General features: G+C 37.6%; 1 protein-coding gene across 1 annotated transcript; it reads right to left on the bottom strand.

Annotated features, from left to right (window-relative positions):
• Positions 1-912: 912 nt before the first annotated feature.
• Positions 913-8,996, bottom strand: gpr161b (G protein-coupled receptor 161b). Its single transcript, XM_079617719.1, has 7 exons — positions 8,632-8,996; positions 7,238-7,646; positions 5,378-6,096; positions 5,181-5,288; positions 3,303-3,422; positions 2,004-2,267; positions 913-1,818 (listed from the first exon to the last, which is right to left on the bottom strand). The coding sequence occupies exons 2-7, from the start codon at positions 7,597-7,599 to the stop codon at positions 1,772-1,774; spliced, it is 1,620 nt and encodes a 539-aa protein (XP_079473845.1). The 5' UTR covers positions 7,600-7,646; positions 8,632-8,996; the 3' UTR covers positions 913-1,771.
• Positions 8,997-14,566: the final 5,570 nt, after the last annotated feature.

The following is a 14,566-nucleotide window of genomic DNA, read 5'->3' as shown; positions in this document are numbered from 1 at the left end:
TGTCTATATTTTCTTCATGCACAGCAAGGTGTAAAAATTTTGAGTGGCCAAATACTCTCCAAGGATCACAGAAGGAGAATAGCAGAGATAAGTTAAGTTTTGGGGTCAGAAAGCCATAAAAAAAAGAGTCCTACATCACCACGTGTTGTTTGGGAGGGTTCAAGAAAAAATCCTTCTCACTACAAAAACAAACTCCAGCATGTTCAGTTGTCAGACACAGGACTGGATTATATGGTCAGATGAAACTAAAAGAGCTTTTTGGAAGCAAACCCACCAGATACAGGGATAATAAGTACCCCATGTCCACAGTTAAATATACCGCTGGATCTTTAATGTTGTTGGCCCATTTTTTTAGCTGGAGGTCCTGGACATCTTATTCAGATACATGGTATCATGGATTCTATCAAAAACCAACAGATAAAAAAAATCTAAACCTGACTGCCTCTGCTAGAAATCTTATAATGGTCTGTGGTTGAATCTTCCATTAGACAATGATCCAAAACAAACATCAAAATCAACACAAAACATAAAATGAAGTTTCTGCCATGGCCATTCCAGTCCCCTGACCTGAACCCTATAGAAAATGAGTGGGGTGAACTGAAGAGAAGAGAAGCACCAACATGGATCTGGGAATCTGAAGGATCTGGAGAGATTCTGTATGGAGGAATGGTCTCTGATCTCTTGTCAGGTGTTCTCTAAACTCATCAGGCATTATAGGAGAAAACTCAAAACCGTTATCTTTGCAAAAGGAGGTTTCAAAAAGCATTCAATAAAAGGATGACAATATTATTGCCAACGTGTTTTGGAGAAAAGCATTTATTTCATAATGTTATTTACCCCACACTTAATTATTTTACTTCACTGAAAGGCTAGATTCTGTCAAATATGTTTGAACAAAACATCAAAAGGAAAGACAATAAACAGATTTATTTTTACAGCCATCTTTGATCATATTTACCAGATGAGCAAATAATTCTGAACTGTAATTGACTGGAACAATGCAAAAAAAGAAGATTCCACAGGAATGATTTATCCTTATTTTCAAACACATTTTCAGAGTATACTAACCGAACAAAGTAGGAGTGAAAACAAATGTGATCAGTCACTGATCAAACATAAAATCTTCAAGTGCAATTGTACCATTGATTAATGACACATAGCAACTATATTGTTCTTGCTTTCTCACACCATTACATTCAGCCAAAGCATTTTAATCAGACTTTCCACCGGAAACTATAGATCAAATAATGTGCTTTTTTTTTTTTTTATCGTAGAATTTTTATTGTTGCAAATAATGTGCATATTCTACCTTACATTATGCCCAGTATCTTCCTGTCCTTTACATGACTCTCCAATGTCAATTCAATGCCTGAAAAAATACAGGCCCTTTCACTGCAAGGGCCTGAAAAATAGGTTATTTTTCTTTGTCCATATCAATATAACCCCCAAGAGATTTGGTATATTTTCTTTAAACCTTGTGGCACTAAAAAAATAATTGAATATATTAATAATGAACTTGAAAAGTTGAGAAAAGACTTTCTCTAGGATATTCATTCTTACAAACAGTCAGTACATATAAAACAGAGTGGTTACAGTTTTCTTGTAAGAAAAGAGTAAACATAATACATACAGTACCCAAAAGAGGCAAAATACCTGACAATATATGAGGGCTGTACATGATTTTACAATATCTTGTATGTTACAAAAACATAACTTATTCTGGTGAGTGACACTAGGGCTTCTAGTACCTGATACCTTGCAGGTACAGCCATCATTGTAGGTCTTTGGTCTCACCAAGGCAAGTAGCAGCAGTTGCTTCTAAAATAATCAAGTATAAATTCGTTACCTAGTAGGCTATGTAAATTACACATAAACCACTGTATATTTGTAAACATTTGCCAATGTGTTTGTTGAATGTCCTGTACCTTTAAAAGCTAAAGATTACACAAGATTCTGGTTGTTTAAGTGGTTCACTGAGTGAAAGAACTACATTGAACTGTCACCTATTTTTTCCTCATGCTCCTCCTCCTCCTCATCATCATCTTTAACTATTCCTTCATCGATGCTTTCCATCCTGAGTCTCTGTCCATCCAGGTAACGGGGAGCTCTCTGTGTGTTTCGTACTGTAAACAGACTTGTGGGAATTTGAGTCCATTCCCCAAAGAGGTGTAGCTTGGCATCATTCTCTATAGCCTTAGCCAGAGAGGACGCGAAGCTGTCCAAAGAGTTATGGATGTCTGCTGTCACTTGTTCTATTGTGGGGTCACCTTGAGAAAAAGAAAATGGAAGAAAATGAAAATATCTGACACTTTCAGAAGCTGCTTTGTTAATTAGTTAGTGTTTCTGTCAGTTTGTGAAAAGGACATTTTTACTAGTGTCTTTACAATGGAAGTTTCTTCTGCATAAAAATTTGAGATGAAAGTAGTTTAATTCAAACTTTGGAGGTGGGGCTAGTTCTAAACAGTTAAACCAAGTATGCACAAACATTATTTAGCAAGTCTACATTTCCATAAATGTATCAGGTGAAAACAACCCATTTTAATGGATTAACATGGACTAAACAGTCCACAAACTGGATATAAGTGCTTTACTTTGCGAAGTGCTTTATTGCATTAGTCTCAAGTAAACGCGTATAAAGTCCTATGACTATACTTTCTAAATGGTGTGCATGTACACTTATATATACAATACTGTTCAAAAGCGTGGGTCAATAATATTTTTAAAATAAATTAATACTTTTATTCATCAAGGATGCATTAAATCAAAACTCAGAAATTACTTTTACATTGTTATTGTATAACAATAAAAAGTATGTAAACATTTCATATTTAAAATAAAAGCTGTTCTTTTGAGATTTCTATTCATTACAGAATCCTGAAGATATGTATCACTTTCCACAAAATTTATAAAACAACCATTTTCATCACTGATAATGATAAAAGAAATGTTTCTTGTGCACCAAATCAGCAGATTTCTGTAGGATCATGTGACACTGTAGCAATGATGCTGAAAATTCTAATTTGGCATCACAGGAATAATTTACATTTTAAAATATAAAACAGTGATTTTAAGCAGTATTTTTGATCAAATAAATGCAGCCTTGGTGAGCATAAGAGACTTTCATAAACATTAAAAAAATATATATTACCGACCCCATTCAGAATGTATTTGTGCCAATATTTTTTTTTTAAACTCCAACTGTTCACAATGATCTACTTTCTATGTGCTTGGTTTTGTAGTGATGACAACTAAAAAATACATTTTTGCATTAGTCAGATGTAAAATAACACCATGATAGATACCTTTAGGAATCTGATCCACTTGGTCCTCGAATGTGACAGAACTTCTTCTCTTATTGGCAACACAGAGGGCTGAGTGGGAGGGCTCTGAGGTGTAGCTGTCCAACAGCATGACGTCTGTAGCTAGCGGGTAAATCACAGCAGGCATCTTTCAATCAAATATCAGTTTTAACACTGCTCACCACCACCCACCCACACCAGTCTGGACACTGTGGGAGAGCCGCTGAGCATCGCCGTCTGTCTGTTATGCGATACTCCTGGGCTCTGTGTTTCCTCAAATGGCATACCCTGATAACAGCAGTCTACAGGCCAACAAACCACCTCTGCTGACTGCTCAGAGCTGTGGGGGTTGCTGCGGTTTGGTTATCTAGTACTCAAAGAGGTAAGGATGCTGCGACATCAAAATTATGGCTGATACTGATAAATTATTCAATTAATATTAGATTCCATATTTGTAAAAAAAAAATATTACAATTTAAAAATAAAAAAAAATAGAATTTTGAAAAGTGAATTTAGGCATTGTTTTTAAAACAGTGTTTTTAAGACAAAGGTCATCTAGATGTAAAAATAGCATGCATAAATGATTATACAATATTGGCTGATTCAGAGAAAATAAACAGTAGTCAACATTTGAAGTGGATCAAAAAAGTTTCATCAAATCACCAAAAAAATTGGATCAAGAACAGGTATTGTTCAAAACTCATGTTTAACTTGGATGAAAGGTTTTGATCCACTTCAAATGTTGACTACTGTATATTGTGGATCTATAAAAAAAAAAAGGATATCACAAAACCAAAAAGGTATTTAACCTTTCATATTTAACTAAAAAAGTATTTTTTTTCAATGTACTCATCCATTTTAAAATCTTTCATGGAAAATGAAAAATTAGATATTATGCATGAAGTTTGCGCGGCTCTTTTACATACAATGGAATTCAAAGGTGACGGATGGTGCCGAGTTCCAAAAATTACACAAAAAAAGGAATCTTTAAAGTATCATAAAAGCAGTCTACCATTCATCTGTTATCCAAGTTATCTAAAGCCATTTGATTTTGTGTGATGAACAGACTGGAATTTAAGTTGCTATTCACTGAAAACCTTCCAGTTTGGAAAAAATCTTATTCGGTTTCCAAATATTCAAAAGTGGTGCGATGTGTTGCGCTAGTTCTCTAATGTCAAACTGTATTTGTTGCATACCATGTGGCTGAATGTAATATGTCAGTTTATGCAGAAGTGTGAATGAGATTCAAGAGCTACAGCAGAAGAGAAGATTTTCAGTGAATAGCAACATGAATTTTGGCCTTTTCCTTACAGAAAATGTATCTAGTATGGCTTCAGATTACTTGAAACACAGCATGAGTAGCATGGACATTTTTACGGTGCTTACATGCTTTTTTTTAAACTGAAAGCAATTGTCTCCATTTACATTTATTCTGTGATAAAAAATGCAACCATAACATTTAGCTTAAAGGGATGGTTCGAAGTAATTTCAACCTAGGGTTCTTTGCACCATGACCTCAAGCCAAACATCCCCCCAGAAGCTTTTTTAGAGCTTATTTAGAGATTATTAAGCCATTCGGCTGATATCTCGAAATAAGCTCTAACTTTAATAATGTTCGACCAAGGGAAACACATTATTGGGGTGGGTATGGGGGGGGGGGGGGAGAGATGTGATTGGCTCGAGGTCATGGTGCAAAGGACCCTAGGTTGAAATTACTCCGAACCATCCCTTTAATACATTCTTTTTAGTTCCACAGAAGAAAGTAAGTCATACAGGTTTGGAACACGAGGGTGCATTAATTATGACAGAACTTTAATTTCAGGGTGAACTATTCCTTTAAAAGTTTTTTGTCCCATGTGTGATCAACAGTAGAAGGTCTACCTGAGTCTTGTGTATAGCTGAAGCCAGTGTCTCCAGTGCTGCTGCCCCGGCCCACGAGCTGCCCGCCACCCACTAACATGGCCGTCAGGTGAGGAGACATCCCCAGATCTGTTAAACAACAAAGACTCTCAGACATCTCATCCAAACATCAGGTTATGAAGAACCCCAGGAAATAAAGATGACAGTAGGAGGCTCACCCGTTATCCGGTTAGAGATGCTAAAGAGACGAGAGGTACGGTGCCGAATAACAAAAGACTCTCTGTAGTATCGGTCGCCGTAGCACATGCCCAACAGCTCCTTACGTACCGTCTTGTTCCACAGCCCATAAATAAGTGGAAGGCACACAGCACTGGTAAAGGACAGCCAGGACACTAGCGTCTCCATCTGTGGAGAAACACTGTATTTACCCCACAGTGCTTCGGTGCTGATAACTACCACATATGGACCCCAAGTTGTCAGAAACGTCCCAAGCACCACCAGAATGGTGACGAATGCCTTGCATTGGCTCCCAGAGTAGATCAGGCTCTTGCGGCTACCACTAGAAGATGTGGACGTATTGGAGTTCTTTCGGCCGTTCTTCTGAGAGCTGGACTCCTCTTGAGCCACCACAACGCTACCGCAGTAAACCTTGCGAGCTTTGATACGGGCCACGCGGAAGATGACGCCATAGCAGACCAGCATGGCCACCAGTGGAAGAAGGCAGCACCACGTAACCCAGAAGGCAGTATAGCTGATCTCCTTGTGCCAAGCCACTGTGCAGGTCCACTTGAAACGGTCAAACTCGAAAGCGGACCAACCGAAAAGCGGTGGAAGGCATCCGACCAGGGAGTGGAGCCACACGTAAACAATGACGAGCACAGCTCGGTTTCCCGTGATTTTCATGGGGTAGATCATGGGATATAATACGGCATAGTACCTAGACATTGAAATAAAACAGATACAATTCAATCAGTTCCTCATGAGATACACATGACTGGCCAATGAAACGACAAGGGGGTCTTTCTCTAAGACTCTCAAACTGCCAGAAATAAAGTATGGTCTTTAAGTTTCTCAGATGGGCACGAGGGTTTGTGCATTGATAGATTTGAATAGGTCTGATATTTTTCAATGTGTATCTTGTTCTTAAAAACAGAGGAACTGTTCAAGCAAGACTAGACTTCAGTGTCATAGTGAACTGCAGAATTAAAGAATTACATTATGATAATGACTACAGCAGTCAAAAAGCATGTTTCGCCAAGAACTGTTCTTGAATTAACTTGAATTAAAGATTTTATAATAATACAACATGTGATTGAACATTCATATGTATTTACTTATGGGTCAATAACATTACATTAATTTATTTCAATCTGTACAATTTATTTATTAAAAAATACATAAAAAATGTATTCATAAATACAATGACTTGAATGAGCATGTTTTTAACTTATGTAATGAATTTCTGTGTTTGATTTCTGCCGTATAAATGTCAAAAATATGATGAAGTAGTTCAGCAAAATCTTTTATTAGTATTTCTTTGGAAGAAATGAAAAACAAAAGTGCTCATTAATTTTTAATACCAAATCTAACTAACACCACCATGCTGAAACAAACATAAAACAGGAAATTATATCATAGAGAGGACCTCTGCAAACCCTTATGACCTTGTGTCAAGGTCAATTAATCTTTTAAGATATCAAATCATTTGAAATTTTTATGACATGGTTTAAGCTGTAAAAAATGCGGAGTGTGGAGATACTTTTAAAACTAATTATATGTCATGATATAATTATAAATCATGAAATTTGTAAAAAAAAAAAAAGTGAGAAAAGAAAAAGTGTATATAATAATTTTAGCCTAACAGATGATGTAAAATTCTGTACACTCACATGTAAGGAAAATATGTTATAACTTTTTACATGATGGTTACACCACAAGGCCTTTTTTAGAGTCATTACATTTTCCTTGAAACCATATGTAACAAAAGTTCGTTCCTTTTCTTTATCATGAACACTTTTATTGGTCCTTATACCCCAAGGATTCCTCAAACTACAAAATATAATAACACAACGACTGACCTGTCAATGGCGATGGCTCCCAGTGTAAGCATGCTAGACGAGCTGACGAGTAGATGGAGGAGTGCTGTGAAGTTGCACCACACCACCCCAAACATCCAATCCCGACGCACAGAGCTGGCCGCAACGAAGGGCAGCGTTAGTACAGACAGCAGCAAATTGGACAAAGTCAGGCTGAAGACAAACTTGTTACTGGGTGTCAGCAAGTAGGGCTTCTTATATAGCGTCACTACAATGACCAGATTCCCCAAACATGCCAATATGGCTATGATGATGATAGAGACAGACTCCAAGACCACGAGCCCACCGTCGTCCAGGCCATTAGTGGAGTTGGCCACCGCTGTCCCATTCTTAGAGCTGTTCATTCTGGGAGGCTGCTGGCTACCCAGGACTGGACAGACATGTTGACAACCTACAACATATGAGAGAAAAAGCAGTCTGGTTAAAGCTGTCTGGAACTTGAGAAATAATCTGGTGTGGTGGGTTAATTCAAGGGTGTACTGTGTAAAGCTTTACAAAGCAAGCTGATTTAAATTGTACAAAACATTGTACAAATGTGGATTACGCACACACTCTCACAATGTGCTTTTTGTTAAGAACTGAGCTGTGCTGTGGAGAATTCAGAGACCATTTGATCTCAGATTTTAAGTATAAATAAGACTCCTACCAGAATCACAGCATTTAAGGGTTACATTTATTCAACTATGCATGCACACAAAAGTATGCAATATTTACATCAGGAAAGCAGGCTTCCAGCAGATGGCTGACAAAAAATAACAATAAGTTGAAAATAATTAGATTTAAGATAATGAGAAATCAGTATATAACTGAGCTGAGAAGAATTCAGAGAACATCACATTTATTCAATTATATGCACACAATTTTGCATAAGTTGTGTACTATATGTAACAAAATATATGCAAGCTTTACATGAGGTTAGCAGGCTTACTGTAGGCGGTTACTGAAGATTGTTATACGTTTACAATACTAATATTAAGATCACCAGAGATCCATATAAAAAACAATGACAACAACATCAAATACACAAAACAAAAAAATAGTTGGACACATTGCACATAATAATCAATGCATTAGATAACAAAATATCAAACCATAACATATATGTTTAAGTTGTTTACAGTTTAAGTGTAATGCGTTTGGGGCCACTGCATGTGGATCTGTCATGCCTCTTCAATAAATCGTTCACCATGATGTCCATTCAATGAACAACCACAGCACAGCAATGTGATCAGCTAGCCGAGAGAGTGAAGCGCAAGCAGATTTCTTTCTTAAATTTCCAACAACAGCGATATTTTGCATTGTTCAAAAAATGTGTTTAGATTCAAAATGCATAGTTTATCCCAATGAAATTATAGATGGATGGATGGATAACATACCACAGCTCCCCAGGCCAGGCGATATCCCGCTATAGTGCAGGGCTGGTTGGTAACTTTCTCCGGCTGGCTTTGTTAGTGAGCGGCGACTACTAACTTTAATCCCAAAACTTTATCCCCTCCTGCAAGATGCTGGGTTTTCTCACGCTCACGCGGAACAAAAAAGCTTTTCGGAGACGCATGCTCGAAGTTTCAACGCAATTACAAAGTATCAAACGATTAAGGGATGTTCATTTGTTGCGGCTGTTGCGGTCGGCGGTGAATAAAGAGGCGCTGCTGACGTCACAATGGCGTCGAAAACCCTCTTGAAAAGTTCCCTCCGTCTCTACGGCAGTCCAGAGGGTCTCACTCTCACCGACCGACCACACAATGTGCTCTAGTGTCTTCTCGTGGGTATAAAAAAAAAAAAAAAAAAAATTATATATATATATATAAATATATATATATATATATAAATATATATATATATATATATAGCCTATACACACTACAAATTATTTTCTTAAATCAGTAACTATTTATGTCTGTTTTCCACAAAAAATATCTAAACATGTTCATTATTGGAGCAACAACAACACATAGTCTAGTAGAATAATACAAGTACAATTTACCACTTAATTAAACTCAGGATATATTCTCCTGTATAGATGTAGTATCTCAAGTAGAGTTATCAAGTTTATCTATCTATCTATCTATCTATCTATCTATCTATCTATCTATCTATCAGAAAGAGCTTTATTGCCAGGTATGTTTACACATAAGGAATTTGTTTTGGTGACAAAAGCTTCCACAGCACAAATAGAATGACAGTGACAGGACAGAGATAATTAAAAGAATATAAATAGAATAAATAACAGGAAATAACAATGTACAAAAAATATTTGTTTAAAAACACAATAGACAAAAATAGACAATGTTATATGTGTATACAGGTATGTACAAATGCAAGGAAATTTCAATAAGTATGGTGTGTTAAATAAACAAATGTACACAATTCACAAGTGGGAGCATTAACTGTTCATGAGGTGGATTGCCTTAGGGAAGAAACTGCAATGCATGGCTGTTCTGGTGTTCAGTGCTCTGAGGCGCTGACCAGACAGCAAAAGTTCTAAAAGGAAGTGTGATTTTGTTAGACAAGTGTGGCCTGGGTGTGAGGGGTCCAGAATGATTTTGCCAGCCCATCTACTCACTCTGGATGAGTACAGTTCTTGGAGAGTGGGGAGGGCATTTTTCTATCTATATTTGACATCAACAAAACTTAATTGCCATGCTTGTTAACAATTACAATATTGCCAATGCATAGGCCTGCCTATTGAAATGCATAGCACATCAAATAAATAAAAAGTAAATAAAATTAAAGGGTGAAATTACAGGAATGAAATCACTTTAAAGGGATACTCCACTTTTTTTGGAAATAGGCTCATTTTACAACTCCCCCAGAGTTAAACAGTTGAGTTTTACCGTTTTCGAATCCATTCAGCCGAACTCCGGTTCTGACGGTACCAGTTTTAGCATAGCTTAGCATAGATCATTGATTCTGATGGGACCAGTAGCATTTCTTTCAAAATGACCAACGAGTTTCAATATTTTTCCTATTTAAAACTTGACTCTTCTGTAGTTAAACCGTGTACTAAGATCGACGGAAAATGAAAAGCTGCGATTTTCCAAGCCTATATGGCTAGGAACTACTCTCATTCCGGCGTAAGAATCAAAGAACTGTGCAGCCGTACCATGGGTGCAGCAGGCGTAATGATATGACGAAGCACCTGAAAATAGTCCCCAGCTCGGTAACTTCCAACATGACCGGGACTAAGTTTGTGTAGTTTTTAGGTGGCAAATTACTGTGCGCATGGTTCTGTGCGTAGTAAAGGGCTGTGATAGTAAGGCGAGTGTATATTCTACCGTAATGTTACACTGAATACCAACGAACAAAAAGAAACTAAAAAATCAATGGTTGACTGCTCTGAACATTGATCTAAAACACCGATAGAATCGATCAAAAAAAAAAATGGCGTGTTTGCTCAAAGCATTTTGGACCAGATGACTATAAAGAAAACACGGACAGTAGGCTACGGTACAGCGTCTAAAGGATACAGCCATCCCAACCATCTTCAATGTACAGACAGGTCCAAGTGCATCATCATCATCACCCATGGCTGTACCAGCGATGCGCGGGTCAATGTATAAACAACCGCACCCGACCGACGTTTTCAACTAACCCGCCCGCAACTCGGACCGCAAAAAAAGAAAGAAAATATTGTAAGTTACCCGACCCGCTTCCTGACTTGCGTTTTTTTTAAGTAGCTAGTAAATGCTCATCGTAGCGTCATGGGCCATAGGAACTAGGGGTGCGCATTTTTCTGAATGCTGTATGAATGCTGTATGATTAGTGTTTTTTAATAAAGGCTTGATTTATTCATTTATTTCGTTTCATTTTCTTAATAATTAAGATGCTGCATGTGTTTATCCAGTCTAATCGAAGTGCATGGTGCGTCTCTCCCCCGACTTTCCCAACAAAAACCCCGCCCCCTCTCAGCAAATACATAAAACTGACATATGCGTTTTAAAAAGTAGCCTATTAAATTGGCACAATGGCATTGCTCAGTTCAACGTGTTGGGAAATCGGGCATTTTGTCCCGTGTCAGCTTTTATTCAAAGGTTAATAACGCGCTCAACATTCAAAAGGTAAATAAGGATTTCCCACTGTCATCTCTGACTGAGCTCGTGCGTCATCCTCGCGCAGTTATTCAGCCAATAAAGTGTACACCTATTTATTTCATAGAACATTGTGTCTAGTACTATATAAATTACAAATGTTTAATTGGCATCTTTATTTCAAACGACCGACCGCGACCCGAATATCATTAAAAATATTTTTTGGATGACTCGTAACCAGGGTTCGAAATGACTTAGGACTCTTGGGGGGTCCCCTAAAATGTAATTATTAAATTATAAAAAATTCTGAAGAATACCTTGCTTCACTATATACTGTAGGCAAAATTATTTGGACCAATGTTGAAGGTGGGATAATGGTCTTGGGATGTTTTTCATGGTTTGGGCTAGGCCCAGTATTGTAGTGGTGTCTGGAGAAGTGGCTATAATCTAACAGGTAAACCTCTAACTCTGGAGCAACAAAGTTACAATCTAATACTAAATCTAATCCCTGACATGACAAAGTGAATAACAGGTCATTCTGTCCTTGAGCAAGGAAGTTGACTCTAAATCCACCAGGTGTACTCATTATGGCAGCACCATGCACCTTCAAGGGGTTTGATCAAATACATTAAATGTAATTTGTAAAACAACTGGCCGCTGGATTGAAAAATAATGATGTCTGAAAAGACTGTACCTACATTAGAAAGTTTACTTTGTTTCAAAGTAGTCAATCCATAACCTGATCTAAAATATTTAGGGACACGTGAAAAAAAAAAAAAAAACGTAATATATTCTAATATGACTAAAAGCCATTAAAATGACAATAATCCAATAGTAACCACATTATTCAAAATCAACATGTCCAGGCACATTTGATTTATTTGTCTTAACTAGTTCTCAAAATTAAAATGAAGAAAAATATTACTTAAGAAATACAATTTATTATTATAATATGAGTGTTAAAGGGATACTTTAAAATGAAAATTCTGTCATCATATACTAACCCTCGTGTGGTTTTAAACCTGTATGAATTTCTTTCTTCTGCTGAACAGAAAGGAAGATATTTAGAAGAATGTCAGTAACCAGACAGTTTCTGGTCTCATTGACTTCCATAGTATTTTTTTTTCCTATGGAAGTCAATGAGACCAGAAACTGTCTGGTTTAATAGTATTAGCTTCCTAGATAGCTTACCATCTCTCTCTCTCTCTCTCTCTCTATCTATCTCTCTCTCACACACACACTCACACACACACACACACACACACACACACACACACACACACACACACACACACACACACACACACACTATCCCAGCATTCATTGCAATCTTACATCGCAGCCTGCTTCAGAGCTAAGGCAGGGTCCCTAAAGAACCCGCGTATCTAACGTTAACAGTAGTTCCGCTCCGCATTACATTAATTACTTAATTTGCACGCAAGTTTTATTTATTTTTATACCGTACCGTACCGTTTCTTTCGGTTCAATATATTAATACACACTACACATTCCGTTCTACTTCATACACATACAGCAAGCAATAAACAAACGTAGCCTACTCTTCTAATCATTACACTGGGTATCTAGTTAATGCAACTCGAACTCCTAATATTTTACTATAAGCAAGATATAAACATAATCAAAGCACTTACAGGATTTCCATTCAGGATTTCACTCTTTTGCCGCGTTCAGCTGCGGGAGCACCACAACAACAATCTGTGACTAGACTGTAAACAAAATATGGACGACGCCTCTTCGCGTCTCGTCTCTGACGCTGTAGGACGCTGCTAATAGCTGCCCTGATTGCTGCCTCACGCTAGAAAATAAATAAATTACTGTTATAAATATAAAACGTCACTAAAGACCTATAATTTTCTCACTCATTTTTAATGTTAAAATATACTTGTCGGGGACCCCCCAAAATCCAAAAATAAATTATTATCTGGGGTCCCTAATGACTTATGGAGGGTCCGGGACCCCCCCAGACCCCCCTCATTTCGAACCCTGCTCGTAACCGCGGGTGACCGCAGGCACCTGCTCATTTTGGATCAACCCGCGCACCACTGGAAGTAGGCTACTGTATAACAATTTAACTTTTTGTAAAAGCACTGCCGTTGTTATCTTCCTGTGAAATGCAATCAGTGAGTGCTAGGTTTCCTCGATCATTCGTCTTGTACAGTATATAACGTTAGTAGTTTTGTTGTAGAGTTCTGGTGAGGTAGCGTATAGTTTAATTAACCCTTGTATGGTGTTCGGGTCTGTTTAGATGTTATCTAAATCGTCTCTCACAAATGTCTCCATGCTACAAGGCACGCTCCCTGTGCAAGCAGGTTGTCACGTTGGTTTGTTGACGGCAAGTGCTATATCATTACGCCTGCTGCACCCATGGTACGGCCGCACAGTTCCTTGATTCTTACGCCGGAATGAGAGTAGTTCCTAGCCATATAGGCTTGGAAAATCGCAGCTTTTCATTTTCCGTCGATCTTAGTACACGGTTTAACTACAGAAGAGTCAAGTTTTAAATAGGAAAAATATTGAAACTCGTTGGTCATTTTGAAAGAAATGCTACTGGTCCCATCAGAATCAATGATCTATGCTAAGCTATGCTAAAACTGGTACCGTCAGAACCGGAGTTCGGCTGAATGGATTCGAAAACGGTAAAACTCAACTGTTTAACTCTGGGGGAGTTGTAAAATGAGCCTATTTCCAAAAAAAGTGGAGTATCCCTTTAAATCATCTTGTGGCCCCCTATAGTTAAGAAGTACTGCTCGGGTGATGACATTCTGTGAATAGGCTAAATGTATGAGTACAAATTTGAACAAAATGTTTTGCTTAGTCTGAGTGAGAAATCTAAAAATGAATTAAGTTTCATAACATAGATTGAAATATTGTGGCTGATTATGAGAAAGGAAAAACTCTTTTTAACATTTCAGTGTTTTTATACAGTGCTTAAAGCTGATTATTTTTGTCAAGACCACCTAGGCATTAGCCTATGTTGCAAACACGTGTGTCCGCTGCGTGTCTGTGTGTGCTTGTGTGAGAGAAAGAGCGAGCAGACATTCATGCAACACTAGGTGGCGTATGCATGCTGTGATCATAAATTGTGTTATATTTATTTTGTCTGCCCTATGTACTTTCCTTCTGCACTGGAAGCTCCTGTCACCAAGACAAATTCATTATGTGTGTAAACATACTTTGCAATAAAGCTCTTTCTGAATCTAATAAGAAATTATAACCATTATAAATGCGGGAACACATTAACAAATTTCTGCGTTCATCCACC

The sequence above is a fragment of the Phoxinus phoxinus genome (genome assembly GCF_949152265.1).
Source record: "Phoxinus phoxinus genome assembly, chromosome: 7".
Lineage (NCBI taxonomy): Eukaryota > Metazoa > Chordata > Actinopteri > Cypriniformes > Leuciscidae > Phoxinus > Phoxinus phoxinus.
The sequence above is the reverse complement of the archived record's forward strand: the minus strand, read 5'-3'. Positions and strand labels throughout refer to the sequence as shown.